We start from the raw sequence: 13,038 nt of genomic DNA, 5'->3' as shown, positions 1-13,038 counted from the left end.
ATCTCGGCTCACCGCAACCTCCGCCTCCTGGGTTCAGGCAATTCTCCTGCCTCAGCCTCCTGAGTCGCTGGGATTACAGGCACACGCCACCATGCCCAGCTAATGTTTTGTATTTTTAATAGAGACGGGGTTTCACCATGCTGACCAGGATGGTCTCGATCTCTTGACCTCGTGATCCACCCGCCTCGGCCTCCCAAAGTGCTGGGATTACAGGCTTGAGCCACCGCGCCCGGCCCTTTATTATAGTTTAAATTAACTGCTTATTTTCATTTTTGGTTTTGATTTACAATAGATTTACATTTATCACGTATATTTAATATAAAGGAAAAAAATCAAAGCAATGAAAGGAGGTCAGCAACTACTGAATTTCCTACATGAACAACATTAAGAATTCATATTTCTTCATTATTTCTCCTATTTCCAACTATATCCACTATCCCGTGTTTATCCTTGTCTTTTGCCCAAATCCCTCAAACGATATTTGAAAGAGAAAAAACATCATGTGTTGGGAGTATGTCTATGTGATACTATTAACTATACTTCCTCCCATTATAAATTAATATGAGGACAGAAGAAGAATGTGTCTTAGCCCATTTAGTCAATTTATAAGTATTCAACTAACTCACAAAGTTTCAAAAATTATTACTACAATAGTCTCATTTACAAGATTTGGAAACTGCATTACATTGTCTATTTCTCTTCATATTTTTCATTTTTGCTCACTCTGTTTTTCCCAACAGATGGAGGTTATTTTTATAATGCTTTCCATTAAATTTTTTCCATTGCACTTAGACTAGTATACCATTAGGTGGAATAATCACACATAGCCCTCATTATCCATGTATACTTACATGTTTGTATTAGAAGAACATATAGTATCTGTCAGGTTAAAAACCTGTAGCAGTCAGGTGCAATGGTATGTGCCTATAGTCTCCAGCTACTTGGGAGGCTGAGATGGGAGTATTGCTCAAGCCCAGGAGTTAAAGACTGCAATGTGCTATGATCATGCCTGTAAATTGCCACTGAACTCCAGCCTGGGCAACACAGAAAGACCCTGTCTCTAAAAGAAAAATTAAAAAAAAAAAAAAAAACTTTAAAAAAAACCCTGAGGAGAGACCTGAAGCATGCCAAAATGAATAAATCAAAGTTAAAAATTAATAACCCTATTGAACCTGGGAGGCTGAGGTTGCAGTGAGTCGAGATCGCGCCATTGCATTCCAGTCTGGGCAACAAAAGTGAAATGCCGACTGGTGTGTGCCCTGCAGCGACGAGTAGGTGGAGCTGCCCAGGGATGGGCAGCCCTGGATGCCCCAGCCCTCCGAAATCCAGAGGCTTTATGAACCGCTGGCTGCCCACAGTATCCTGGAGCTGCAAGCAGAGATCCTGCCCCGCCGGCCGCCCACGCCCGAGGCCCAGGGCGAAGAGGAGAGATCCGACGAGGAGCCGGAAGCCAAAGAAGAGGAAGAGGAAAAACCACACATTCCCACGGAATTTGATTTTGATGATGAGCCAGTGACACCGAAGGACTCCCTGATTGACCGGAGACGCGCCCCAGGAAGCTCAGCCCGGATCCAGAAACGGAAGGCCCGCCTGGACAAGGTGCTCTCGGACATGAAGCGACACAAGATGCTGGAGGAGCAGATCCTTCGTACTGGGAGGGACCTCTTCAGCCTGGACTCCGCGGATCCCAGCCCCACCAGCCTCCCACTCCGATCCTCAGGGAGCAGTCTCTTCCCTCAGCAGCGGAAATACTGACTCCTGCTGCTCCTGCCTCTAAGGTACAGCGTCTGTACCTGCTGGGGCCTGGGCCCTCCTTGCCCAGCCCAGACACTGAGAAACTTGGAAAGAATAGAGAAACCCCAAGCTCCCAAACAGCTTGTTGCGGGAAAGAGGGAAAGAGGAAGAGAGAGAAAAACAAGAGATAGAGAGAGAATGTGTGTGTGTGTGAAAGGGGAAGAGAGAGAGAGAGAGAGAGAGAGAGAGAGTGTGTGTGTGTGTGTGTGTGTGTGTGTGTGTGAGAAAGGGGAAGAGAGTGTGTGTGTGTGTGTGTGTGTGCGCGCGCGAGCGCATGTGCGTGTTTTCTATTGAACACCTATTTGGGGGCTGGGACTGAATTTTCTGAGTCTGAAATAAAAGATGCAGAGCTATCATCTCTTAAAAAAAAAAAAAAGAGTGAAATGCTGACCCCCTAAAAAAAAAAAAAAAGAATAATGAATAATATTCAATACTACTTTATGTGGCATCTCTCATTTAAGAAATTAGTTACTAAATTTTTAAAAATCCAATTTTTTTAACACCACCCTCTGTTCAATTACAAACTCTTTAGCTTATCATTTGAGCTCTCTACTTAAATTCATGTAAAACAGTATATGGGAGGTTGCACGAAGTCTAAAAGAAAATTAAGTTCTATTATAAAAGCATCAAAAAAAGTTTCATTGATTCACTGTTTGTGTATTTCAGATTCTCATATATTGGCTTTATCAAAAGTGAGGTACATAAATATTTAAATTTCAAATCAAAACACACTGGGTTTTTGTTAATAATCAAAACAGACATTGCCAGGCTTCTAAATCTCTCTTACACAACTTATGATGAAACTGTTTATAGGTATAGGACCGCTGGATCATAAGGTAAATATATATGAAACTCAAAAGCAAATCAGGTTCTTTCTGATCTACTACTTCTTCATCCACCATATATTTCTTTTGGTCCTCATACTTGTTGTTTCTTGGTCACAAGTTTTGGCTTGTGATCACTGTGAAAAGGCAACAGTCATTAAAAAACTATAACCCGAATTTTCACCCATTTTAGAAGGCATAAGAAAACTTCAAAAAATGAAAACATGACCAAGGAACTGATTTTGGCCAGGTGTGGTGGCTCAAACCTATAATCCTAGAACTTTGGGAGGTCAAGACAGGAGGATTACTTGAGCCTAAGAGTTCAATACCAGCCTGGTCAACATACTGAGACCCCATCTCTACAAAAAAGTTTTTTTTTTACTTAGCAGGCTGGCACATGCTTATAGTCTCAGCTACTTGGGTAGCTGAAGTAGGAGGATCACCTGAGCCCAGGAGGTCAAGGCTGTAGTGAGCTGTGATCATACCACTACCCTCCAGTCCGGGAGACAGAGACCCTGTCTTTCCCCCAAAAAAGGGGTGGGTAGGTTTTGTTTTAAATCCAATTCTAAGTATTCTCATCTGGGTGCTTTCTGGAATTGTCAATAGTCAAATTCTATTGCATTTTTTCCAGGCTATAAAGAAACAGCCTGTTTACATAGGGACAAAGTAGGTGAGAGGCAGAAAATCAAGGCTAGAAATCTGCAATTTTATTCTCAGCCTCAATATCAATTTGCTTCCCTCCACTCGATTCACCTTCTCCAACAGGAAAAGAGACATAAGTGAAATGTACTATAGCTTTTTACTACAAGAAAAGAAGATTTAAAGAATTGTTTGTTTGTTTGTTTGTTTTAAAGGCCTGGAGCAGTGGCACAGTGGTGTGTGCCTGTAGTCCCAGCTATTTGGGAAGCTGAGGTGAAAGGATCTCTTGAGCCTAGGAGTTCGAGGTTGCAGCGAGCCATAATTGTGCTACTGCCTGGATGACAGGGCACAACTCTGTCTCAAAAACAGAAAAAGAGGCTGGGTGCAGTGGCTCATGTCTGCAATCCCAGCACTTTGGGTGGCCAAGGTAGGTGGATCATGAGGTCAGGAGATGGAGACCATCCTGGCCAACATGGTGAAACCCTATCGATACTAAAAATACAAAAATTAGCTGGGCATAGCGGTGCATGCCAGTAATTCCAGCTACTAGGGAGGCTGAGGTAGGAGAATCACTTAAACCTGGGGGGCGGGGGAGGGGGGAGGGCGGAAGTTGCAGTGAGCCGAGATCACATCACTGCACTCCAGCCTGGTCAAAGAGCTAGACTCCGTCTTAAAAAAGAAAAGAATGCATATATATATGCATTTTATTTATTTCTTAAGACAGTCTTGTTCTCTTGCCCAGGCTGGAGTGCAGTGGCATGATCTAGGCATGCAATTTTTAGTAGAGATGGGGGGTGGTTCACTGTGTTGGTCAGACTAGTCATGAACTCCTGACCTCAGGTGATCCACCTGCCTCGGCCTCCCAACATGTTGAGATTATAGGAATGAGCCACCATGCCCGGCCTACATATGTATTTTTAAATCCCATTTCTACATAAATGAACCTTAAAGAATGACAGTCATTACTGAAAGAGTTTGGATAATTTCCAGGCGTCAGAAAGGGAAAATACAAACCACTATGTTTATTCAAAGTGTTCCTAGTTCAATTAACAAATATTTCATAAAGCCAGGTGTGGTGTCACACACATATAATCCCGGATACTTGGGAGGCTGTTGTGAGAGGCTCACTTGATCCCACAAATTCGAGGCTGAAGTGCACTATGATTGCACCTATGAATAGCCACTACATTCCAGTCTAGACAACATAGTAAGAGCCAGTCTTTTTTAAAAATAGTAAAAAAAAAGCCTCTGGATGTGGTAGCTCACGCCTGTAACCTCAGCACTTTAGGAGGACGAGGTGGGTGGATCACTTGAGGCTAGGAGTTTAGGACCACCCTGACCAACATGGCAAAACCCCATCTCTACTAAAAATACAAAAATTAGCCAGGTATGGTGGTGCATGCATGTAATCCCAGCTACTCAGGTGGCTAAGGCATGAGAATTGCTCGAACCTAGGAGGTGGTAGTTGCACCACTGCACTCCGGAGCAAGACCATGGCTTGAAAAAAAAAAAAAGAAAAAAAGTAAGAAAAAATCTCAAAATAATTTTTTCCTGCTGGGAGCCAAAAAAAAAAAAAAAAAAAACCCAAAACCCAAAAACAAACATTTTTTAAATCTTAAAAGTTAGAAGGTTGTAGGTATATGGCAAAAAAACCTTTTTTTTATAAGTAAATATTCAGTGAGTGCCTCCTATGTGCCTAAAACCAGGATAGTCCACTGAGGATATAACAGTGAACTTGATATATACAGCTCCTCTGCTCACAGAACTTCTAATGTAAAGGGGGCCTCACAAACACATGAATTAAAAAAAAAAAAAAAAACACAAATTGGGACCATGCTACATATCTAACAAAGATCTGCTAAACTAAGGATTACAGGGAAATCAAAGAGGAAAGTTTTATTGTATTCATACTTAGAGATGTGTTCTTGCTATACAGCCCAGGCTGGAGTGCAGTGGCTGTTGACAGATGAGATAATGGTGCAATGTGGCCTTGAACACGTGGGCTAAAGAGATTCTCCCATCTCAGCCTCCTGAGAAACTGGGATTACAGGCATGTATCACCACGCACAGCACGGAAGAGTTTTAGATAGAGGGGTGGGAAGCCTTTTATTAAAAGATGTTTATTTAAAAAAAATTTTTTAATTGTACATTGACAATTTATAATCATATAAATGTATGGGTTACAAAGTAGTGTTATAATTTATGGATACATATAGCTAATTAACATACCCATTACCTTAAATACTTAACATTTCTGTGGTAAGAATATTTGAAATTTATTCTCTTTAGCAATTTTGAAATATATAAAAGTTATCTTCACCATACTGTACAATAGAAGTAAAAAACAATAATGTCCCTGCTGAGATTTTGTACCCTTTAACCATCACCTCACCATTTCCTCAACACTCCAACCTCTATAACTACCATTCTATTTTCTGCTTCTATGAGTTCAATTGTTTTAGATTCCACATATAACTGAGAACACGTGGCATTTGTCTTTCGGTGGCTGGCTTACATTACTTAGCAAAATGTTCTCCAATTCCATCCAAGTTGCCACAAATGACATAATTTCTTCTTTTTTTAAGGCTGAGTAGTGTGAGAGTATGTGTGCATGTGTGTATACATTTTCTTTATTCATTCATGTGTTGAACACTTAGGCTGGTTCCATAACTTGGCTATTGTGAATAATGCTTGCAAGGAATATAAGAAAGCAGATAACTCTTCGACACACTGATTTCATATCTTTTGGGTAAATACCCAGAAGAGGGATTGCTGGATCTTAGCAAAATAGAATTGTAGTAATTCTATTTTTAGTTTTTTGACAAACCTCCATACAGTTTTCCATAACGGTGATACTAACTTACATTCTCACTCTGTCAGGTGGCAATTATAAAAAAGACTAAAGATAACAAGTGTTGGTGTGGATGAGAAGAAATGGGTGACATTGGAAACAAAAGCCAAAGTAGACACATGGACTTAATCAAACTCCACAGCTTCTGCATGGCAAAAGAAAGTCATTAGAGTGAATCGGCAACCAACAGAATGGGAAAAAAATTTTGCAGTCTACCCATCTGACAAAGGGCTGATATCCAGAATTTACAAAGAACTAAAACAGATTTACAAGAAAAACACAAACAAGCCCATTCAAAAGTGGGCAAAGGGTATGAACAGACACTTTACAAAAGAAGACATACATGAGGCCAACAAACATGAAAAAATGCTCTCATCACTGGTCATTACAGAAATGCAAATCAAAACTATATTGAGATACCATCTCACACCAGTTAGAATGGCGATCATTAAAAAATCTGAAGACAACAGATGCTGGAGAGGATGTGGAGAAATAGGAACACTTTTACACTATTGGTGGGAGTGTCAATTAGTTCAACCATTGTGGAAGACAGTGTGGTGATTCCTCAAGGACCTAGAAATAGAAATTCCATTTGACCCAGCAATCCCATTACTGGGTATATATCCAAAGGATTACATATCGTTCTACTATAAGGACACATGCACATGAATGTTCACTGCAGCACAGTTTACAATAGCAAAGACCTGGAACCAACCCAAATGCCCATCGATGATAGACTGGACAGGGAAAATGTGGCACATATACACCATGGAATATTATGCAGCCATAAAAAAAGACGAGTTCGTGTCCTTTGTAGGGACATGGATGAACCTGGAAACCATCATTCTCAGCAAACTGACACAAGAACAGAAAATCAAACACCGCATGTTCTCACTCATAGGCGGGTGTTGAACAATGAGAACACATGGACACAGGGAGGGGAGCATCACACACTGGGGTCTGTTGCGGGGAAATAGGGGAGGGGTAGCAGGGGGTGGGGAGTTAGGGTGAGATAGCACGGGAAGTAATGCCAGATATAGGTGAAGGGGAGGAAGGCAGCAAATCACGCTCCCATGTGTGTACCTATGCAACAATCTTGCATGTTCTTCACGTGTACCCCAAAACCTAAAATGCAATAAAAAAAAAACAAAAAAAAACCATCCTCTTTTCCAGAGAAGTATTTACTTTGGGTAAATGTAGATCTAATGAGGTTCAAATTTACTGTGATGCTAGATAAAAGCTGGTATCATCCAGAGTCTCACACATTAGACTTTGAACTGGTTTCTTACTACTTAATAAAAATCTTCCCATTTTATTTTCTTGTCAAATTACATGTATTACTATTATTAAAATACATCTACTTTCAAAGGATAACAGTCAGACATCCTGAGAATATTCAAAGGAAATAAACTCTTTTTTTTTTTTTTTCCAAAAATGCTTTGAGTAGCACTTAAGTAGTTTCTTGGGGTGGATGCTTCATGGAAGCAATACATACCTGCAAATTAAATTATTATAAGTTTATTTCAGTTAGTTGAATTTGATTTGTTTTGTTTTGTTTTGTTTGGGATGGAGTCTCCTTCTGTTGCCCAGGCTGGAGTACAGTGGCACGATCTCAGCTCATTGTAACCTCCATCTTCTGGGTTCAACCAATTCTTCTGCCTCAGCCTCCTGAGTAGTTGGGACTACAGGCATGTGCCACCACACCCAGCTAACTTTTGTATTTTTAGTAGAGATGGGGTTTCACCATGTTGGCTGGGTCAATTCTCTTGACCTCGTAATCCACCCACCTTGGCCTCCCAAAGTGCTGGGATCATAGGCATGCGCCACCGTGCCCAGCCCCAGGCTGGTCTTAAACTCCTGAGCTCAGGCAATCAATCCATTATCATGCTTCACCCTGTGTATTTGTGTTGAAAACATAAAAAGTAGTACATTTATCTTGAATAAATAAAAGAAAATTACTGCTTGTCTAAAATAAATTACTGCCTAAGTAGACCAGGGCTTTTTTTTGTTGTTGTTGTTGTTATTGTTTTTTGAGACAGGGTCTCACTCTGTTACCCAGGCCAGAGTGCCGTGATACCTCGACCTTCTGAGCTCAAGCAGTCCTCCCATCTCAGCCTCCTGAGTAGCTGGTACAAAAAGTGAGCACCATGACACCTGGCTAATTTTTGTTTAGTTTTTATAGAGATGGAGCCTCACTATGTTTCCCAGGTTGGTCTGGAAGTCCTGGGCTCAAGTGATCCACATGCTTGGCCTCCCTAAGTGCTGGGGTTACAGAAGTGAGACACTGTAACTGGTCCTTTTTCTTATTCTCTAGATAACTCCATCAAAATAGGCACACGTCAAAAAAACAAATGCATTAATGAAGAGGTTGCAATGCTGAGAAGGACCAGATACTGATTCTTTTTTTATTATTATTTTTTATTTTTAGATTTAACACATAAATAAAAAAAAAGAAGGGGTTTCACCATGTTGGCCAGGATGGTCTCGATCTCTTGACCTTGTGATCCACCTGCCTCGGCCTCCCAAAGTGCTGGGATTATAGGCGTGAACCATGAGATACTGATTCTTTACTGGGAAGGCGTAGAGCAGTAAAGTGAATAGTGGATGTCCCACCTAACCGGCATAGCCATTTCTGCTCCTTTTGAATTTTGCCATGTAAAAATATAGGGCCGGGCATGGTGGCTCACGCCTGTAATCCCAACACTTTGAGAGGCCAAGGTAGGCAGGTCAATTCAGGTAAGCAGTTCAAGACCAGCCTGGCCAATATGGTGAAATCTCGTCTCTACTAAAAATACAAAAATGAGCCAGGTGTGGTGGTGGATGCCTATAATCCCAGCTACTTGGGAGGCTGAAGAAGGAGAATTGCTTGAGCCCAGAAGGCTCTCTTTTCCCAGCTATTGTTCTCTGCATACACTCCACAGGAAGTAATGAAAAACTAAAAATAGTTCATGTCGATTAAGACATCTGTCACACTGTAGAACAGTAACAACTACACCATCTAAACTTTATTGGGCCTTTATGTGCCAGGTACACTCTAATGATTGAAATATATTAATTCATTAAATCCTTCCACTACCTTATGCATAGTAATACTGTTATTATAATTCTCACCTCACAGATGAGGAAATTAAGGTGCACAACAAAACTAAAAAGCAATAGAGCCTTTGACACATTCGCCAAGTGGATACTTGACAGCCTGACTCGAAGGCCCCTGCAATGGGCAGAGAATCTAAGGAAACAGTAACCTTTGACTATGCCTCAATTTCTTCATTAGTAAAATAAGAATGACCACCACACAAAAAGAACAAATCTGATCAGAAATGTGGAGGTACCCATAAAGAGTGCCTCTTCTGGCCAGGTGCGGTGTCTCACGCCTGTAATCCCAACACTTTGGGAGGCCGAGGCAGGTGGATTACAAGGTCAAGAGAAAAGAGACCATCCTGGCCAACATGGTAAAACTCCTTCCCTACTAAAAATACAAAAATTAGTTGAGCGTGGTGGTGCACGCCTGTAGTCCCAGCTATTCGGGAAGCTGAGGCAGGAGGATTGCTGGAACCCAGGAGGCAGAGGTTGCAGTGAGCCGAGACTGTGCTATTGCACTCCAGCCTTGCAAAAGAGCAAGACTGGTCTCAGTCAACAACAAAAAAGAGTGCCTTTTCCTTTCATCCCTGTTCTTCCTATAAAAAGCTTCAAAGGAGCATATACAGAGTAAGAAGTAAGTAGGTAAGCAGAACTAGTTAGACAAGAGACACACATAACCTGTAAAAGGACTTCTCCTCATATTCACACAGAGGGCCAAAAAGTTTCTACTGTTGTTTTTGTGCCTCCACAAACTAACAGAATCCTGAAAGAACTTGAATTTGTTTTACTCTGGCTTGTTTCCCAGTTTATCATTACTTATTACCACTGCAAATAGACTCAGAAATTTCACCTTTCCATTCTATGGCTGTATATCGAACTGGAAAGAACTTATTAAGTCTTCTGGGTCTATGTACAATACTAGTAAATAAAGATAAACTGGCAAACATTCCAAAGGAGTAGAAAAACAAAATTTACCTGCTTTTAGCTGCCAAACCAGATTGCCAGGATCACTAAATGAAAAAGATTCTGACTGGGAAATAGCCCCTCAACTGAAACCTACTGAAAGCTAAAAAGATAATGTTTAAGGGAAGTAGACAGGGCGCGGTGACTCACACCTGTAAGGGAGGTCAAGGCGGACAGATCACGAGGTCAGGAGATTGAGACAAGCCTGGCCAACATGGTGAAACCCCATCTTTACTAAAAATACAAAAAATAAAAATAAAAAATTAGCCGGGCATGGTGGTGGGCACCTGTAGTTCCAGCTACTCAGGAGGCTGAGGCAGGAGAATCTCTTGAACCTGGGAGGCAGAGGTTGCAGTGAGCCGTGAGCAGAGACCGTGCCACTACACTCCAGCCTGGCCACAGAGCAAGACTCCATCTCAAAAAAAAAAAAAAAAAGAGAGAGAGAAGTAGGAAGCAATAGCCTCCCCCATGGCTTCAAGGTAGGAAAAGTACCGGTATCTCTGTATTCAATACCAGTTGACAAAAATAAGAGACGAGAGTATCAGTTTCACTTTAAAATACTAAAAGCACTGATTAAAAAGGTGTTTCTTCTTTAAAGCCATGAAAGACACAACGAAAAAGGAAACAACTGGTTGGTCCACAACAACAAAGCCTCCCTGTTAAAAAAAAAAAAAAAAAAAAAAGCCCAAAAGTCGTATTTCAGCTTTGCTTCGTGAAGCATTAATTAAAACCAATTCTCTTCTAGTAGTTTGCTCAGAAGCCAAAAATACCGACAGAAAAACACCTAACACACCCACAGGATTCCCATGAGCCTGGGCAAACTTCAATTATGAAGACAATGTAGTGAAACTCACATAATTTTGTACATTTGGCTGCATAAAAGTCTATGTCTGAATCAATGCTTTATAATTCTGGAACAGGAAAAATGCTGTTACTCAAAAGATAACTGGATTTCATTTACCCCTTTTCCTTGTATACCTTTGCTAATTATAATAAATAATTTTATGTTGGGCACGGGGTAGCTTATGCCTGTAATCCCAGCACACTGGAAGGCTGAGGCAGGTGGATCGCCTGAGGTCAGGAGTTCAAGACCAGCCTGGCCAACATGGCAAAACCCTGCCTCTACTAAAAATACAAAATTTATCCAGGTGTGGTGGTAAGTACCTGTAATCCCATATACTTAGGAGGCTGAGGCACAACAATCACTTGAAACCAGGAGGCGGAGGTTGCAGTGTGCAGTGAACCAAGATAGTGCCACCACACCCCAGCCTGGGCAACAAAGTAAGACTCTGTCTCAAAAAATAATAAAATAAATAAATAATTTTAATAATCAACTGCATGAAATCTCCACTTTTTTTTTTCATAGAAAGTCAACTTGCCAAATGACCAGTTGGCCATGTATATTCAATTTATTGACATTTCTCTTTTCTTTTTTGAGACGAAGTCTTGCTCTTTTGCCCAGGCTGGAGTGCAGTGGCGTGATCCTGGCTCACTGCAACCTCTGCCTCCTGGATTCAAGCAATTCTCATGCCTCAGCTTCACAAGTAGCTGGAATTACAGATGCCGGCCATCACGCCCAGCTATTTTTTTTTTTATTATTATTAAACTTTAAGTTCTGGGATATATGTGTAGAATATGCAGGTTTGTTACATAAGTATACATGTGCCATGGTGGTTTGCTGCACCCATCAACCCATAATCTACATTACAGATTTCTCCTAATGCCATCCCTCCCCTCCCCACCCATCTGATAAGCCCCAATGTGTGATGATCCCTTAAAATCTCCACTTCTAAAGATGAAAGGACAATATCTCATATATAAAATGGCTGGCCAGGCGCAGTGGCTCATGCCTGTAACACCTGCACTTTGGGAGGCTGAGGCAGGCAGATCACTTGAGGTCAGGAGTTCGAGATCAGCCTGGCCACCATGGCAAAACCCCATCTCTACTAAAAATACAAAAATTAGCCAGGAGTGGTGGCAGGTGCCTGTAATCCAAGCTACTCCGGAGGCTGAGACAGGAGAATCATTTGATTCCTGGGAGGTGGACGTTGCAGTGAGCTGGGATCATGCCATTGCACTCCAGCCTGGGCAACAAAGTAAGATTCTGCCTCAAAAATATAAATAAATAAATAAATATACATATATAGGTAGACATACATGGCAAAATTTATCTATGCATAAATATCTTTAAGCATATAATCCCTCATTAGTCTAAGCATTACAAAATTATGTCTTAACGAATTTACTAGAAGATTGAAGTTCTTTTTTTTTTTTTTTTTTTTTTTTGAGACAGGGTCTCACTCTGTCACCCAGGTTGGAGAGCAGTGGCACAATCTCAGCTCACTCCAACCTCTGCCTCCTAGGCCCAAGCAATCCTCCCACCTCAGCCTACCAGTAGCTAGGACAAGTGTGTGCCACCACGCCCAGCTAATTTTTGTATTTTTGGTAGAGACAAGGTTTTGCCATGTTGCGCAGCCTATGTGGCTGAGCTCAAGCAATCCGTCTGCCTCAGCCTCCCGAAGTGTTATGACTACAGGCATGAGCCACCTTGCCCAGTGAAGTTTATTTTTTTAAACCCTAAAACTAATACATACTATACTTTATACCATGAAAATAATTTAACCAACAGTCCAATCCAATTCAATGAAATAAGAAAAAGAAATGAGATATAAAAATATTGAAAAGGAAGAGATAAGAATTTTAGGCTGGGCATGGTGGCTCACGCCTGTAATCCCAACACTTTGGAAGGCTGAGGCGGACAGATCACCTGAGGTTGGGACACTAGCCTGACCCACACGGAGAAACCCCGTGGGTTTACAAAAATTAGCCGGGCATGGTGGTGCATGCCTGTAATCCCAGCTACTCAGGAGGCTGAGGCAGGAGAAT

General features: G+C 41.3%; 2 protein-coding genes across 6 annotated transcripts in view; one reads left to right on the top strand and one right to left on the bottom strand.

Annotated features, from left to right (window-relative positions):
- Positions 1-13,038, bottom strand: part of CSNK1G1 (casein kinase 1 gamma 1) — a 180,109-nt gene that overhangs the window by 123,909 nt on the left and 43,162 nt on the right. The gene's annotated exons all lie outside the window — the stretch shown is intronic.
- On the top strand, positions 1,251-1,942 carry LOC116564250 (PAXIP1-associated glutamate-rich protein 1-like). The gene has a single exon (XM_032297200.1). The coding sequence runs from the start codon at positions 1,306-1,308 to the stop codon at positions 1,753-1,755; it is 450 nt and encodes a 149-aa protein (XP_032153091.1). The 5' UTR covers positions 1,251-1,305; the 3' UTR covers positions 1,756-1,942.

Source organism: Sapajus apella, unplaced genomic scaffold, assembly GCF_009761245.1.
Source record: "Sapajus apella isolate SASKATOON/1434 unplaced genomic scaffold, GSC_monkey_1.0 scaffold37, whole genome shotgun sequence".
NCBI lineage: Eukaryota > Metazoa > Chordata > Mammalia > Primates > Cebidae > Sapajus > Sapajus apella.
The sequence above is the reverse complement of the archived record's forward strand: the minus strand, read 5'-3'. Positions and strand labels throughout refer to the sequence as shown.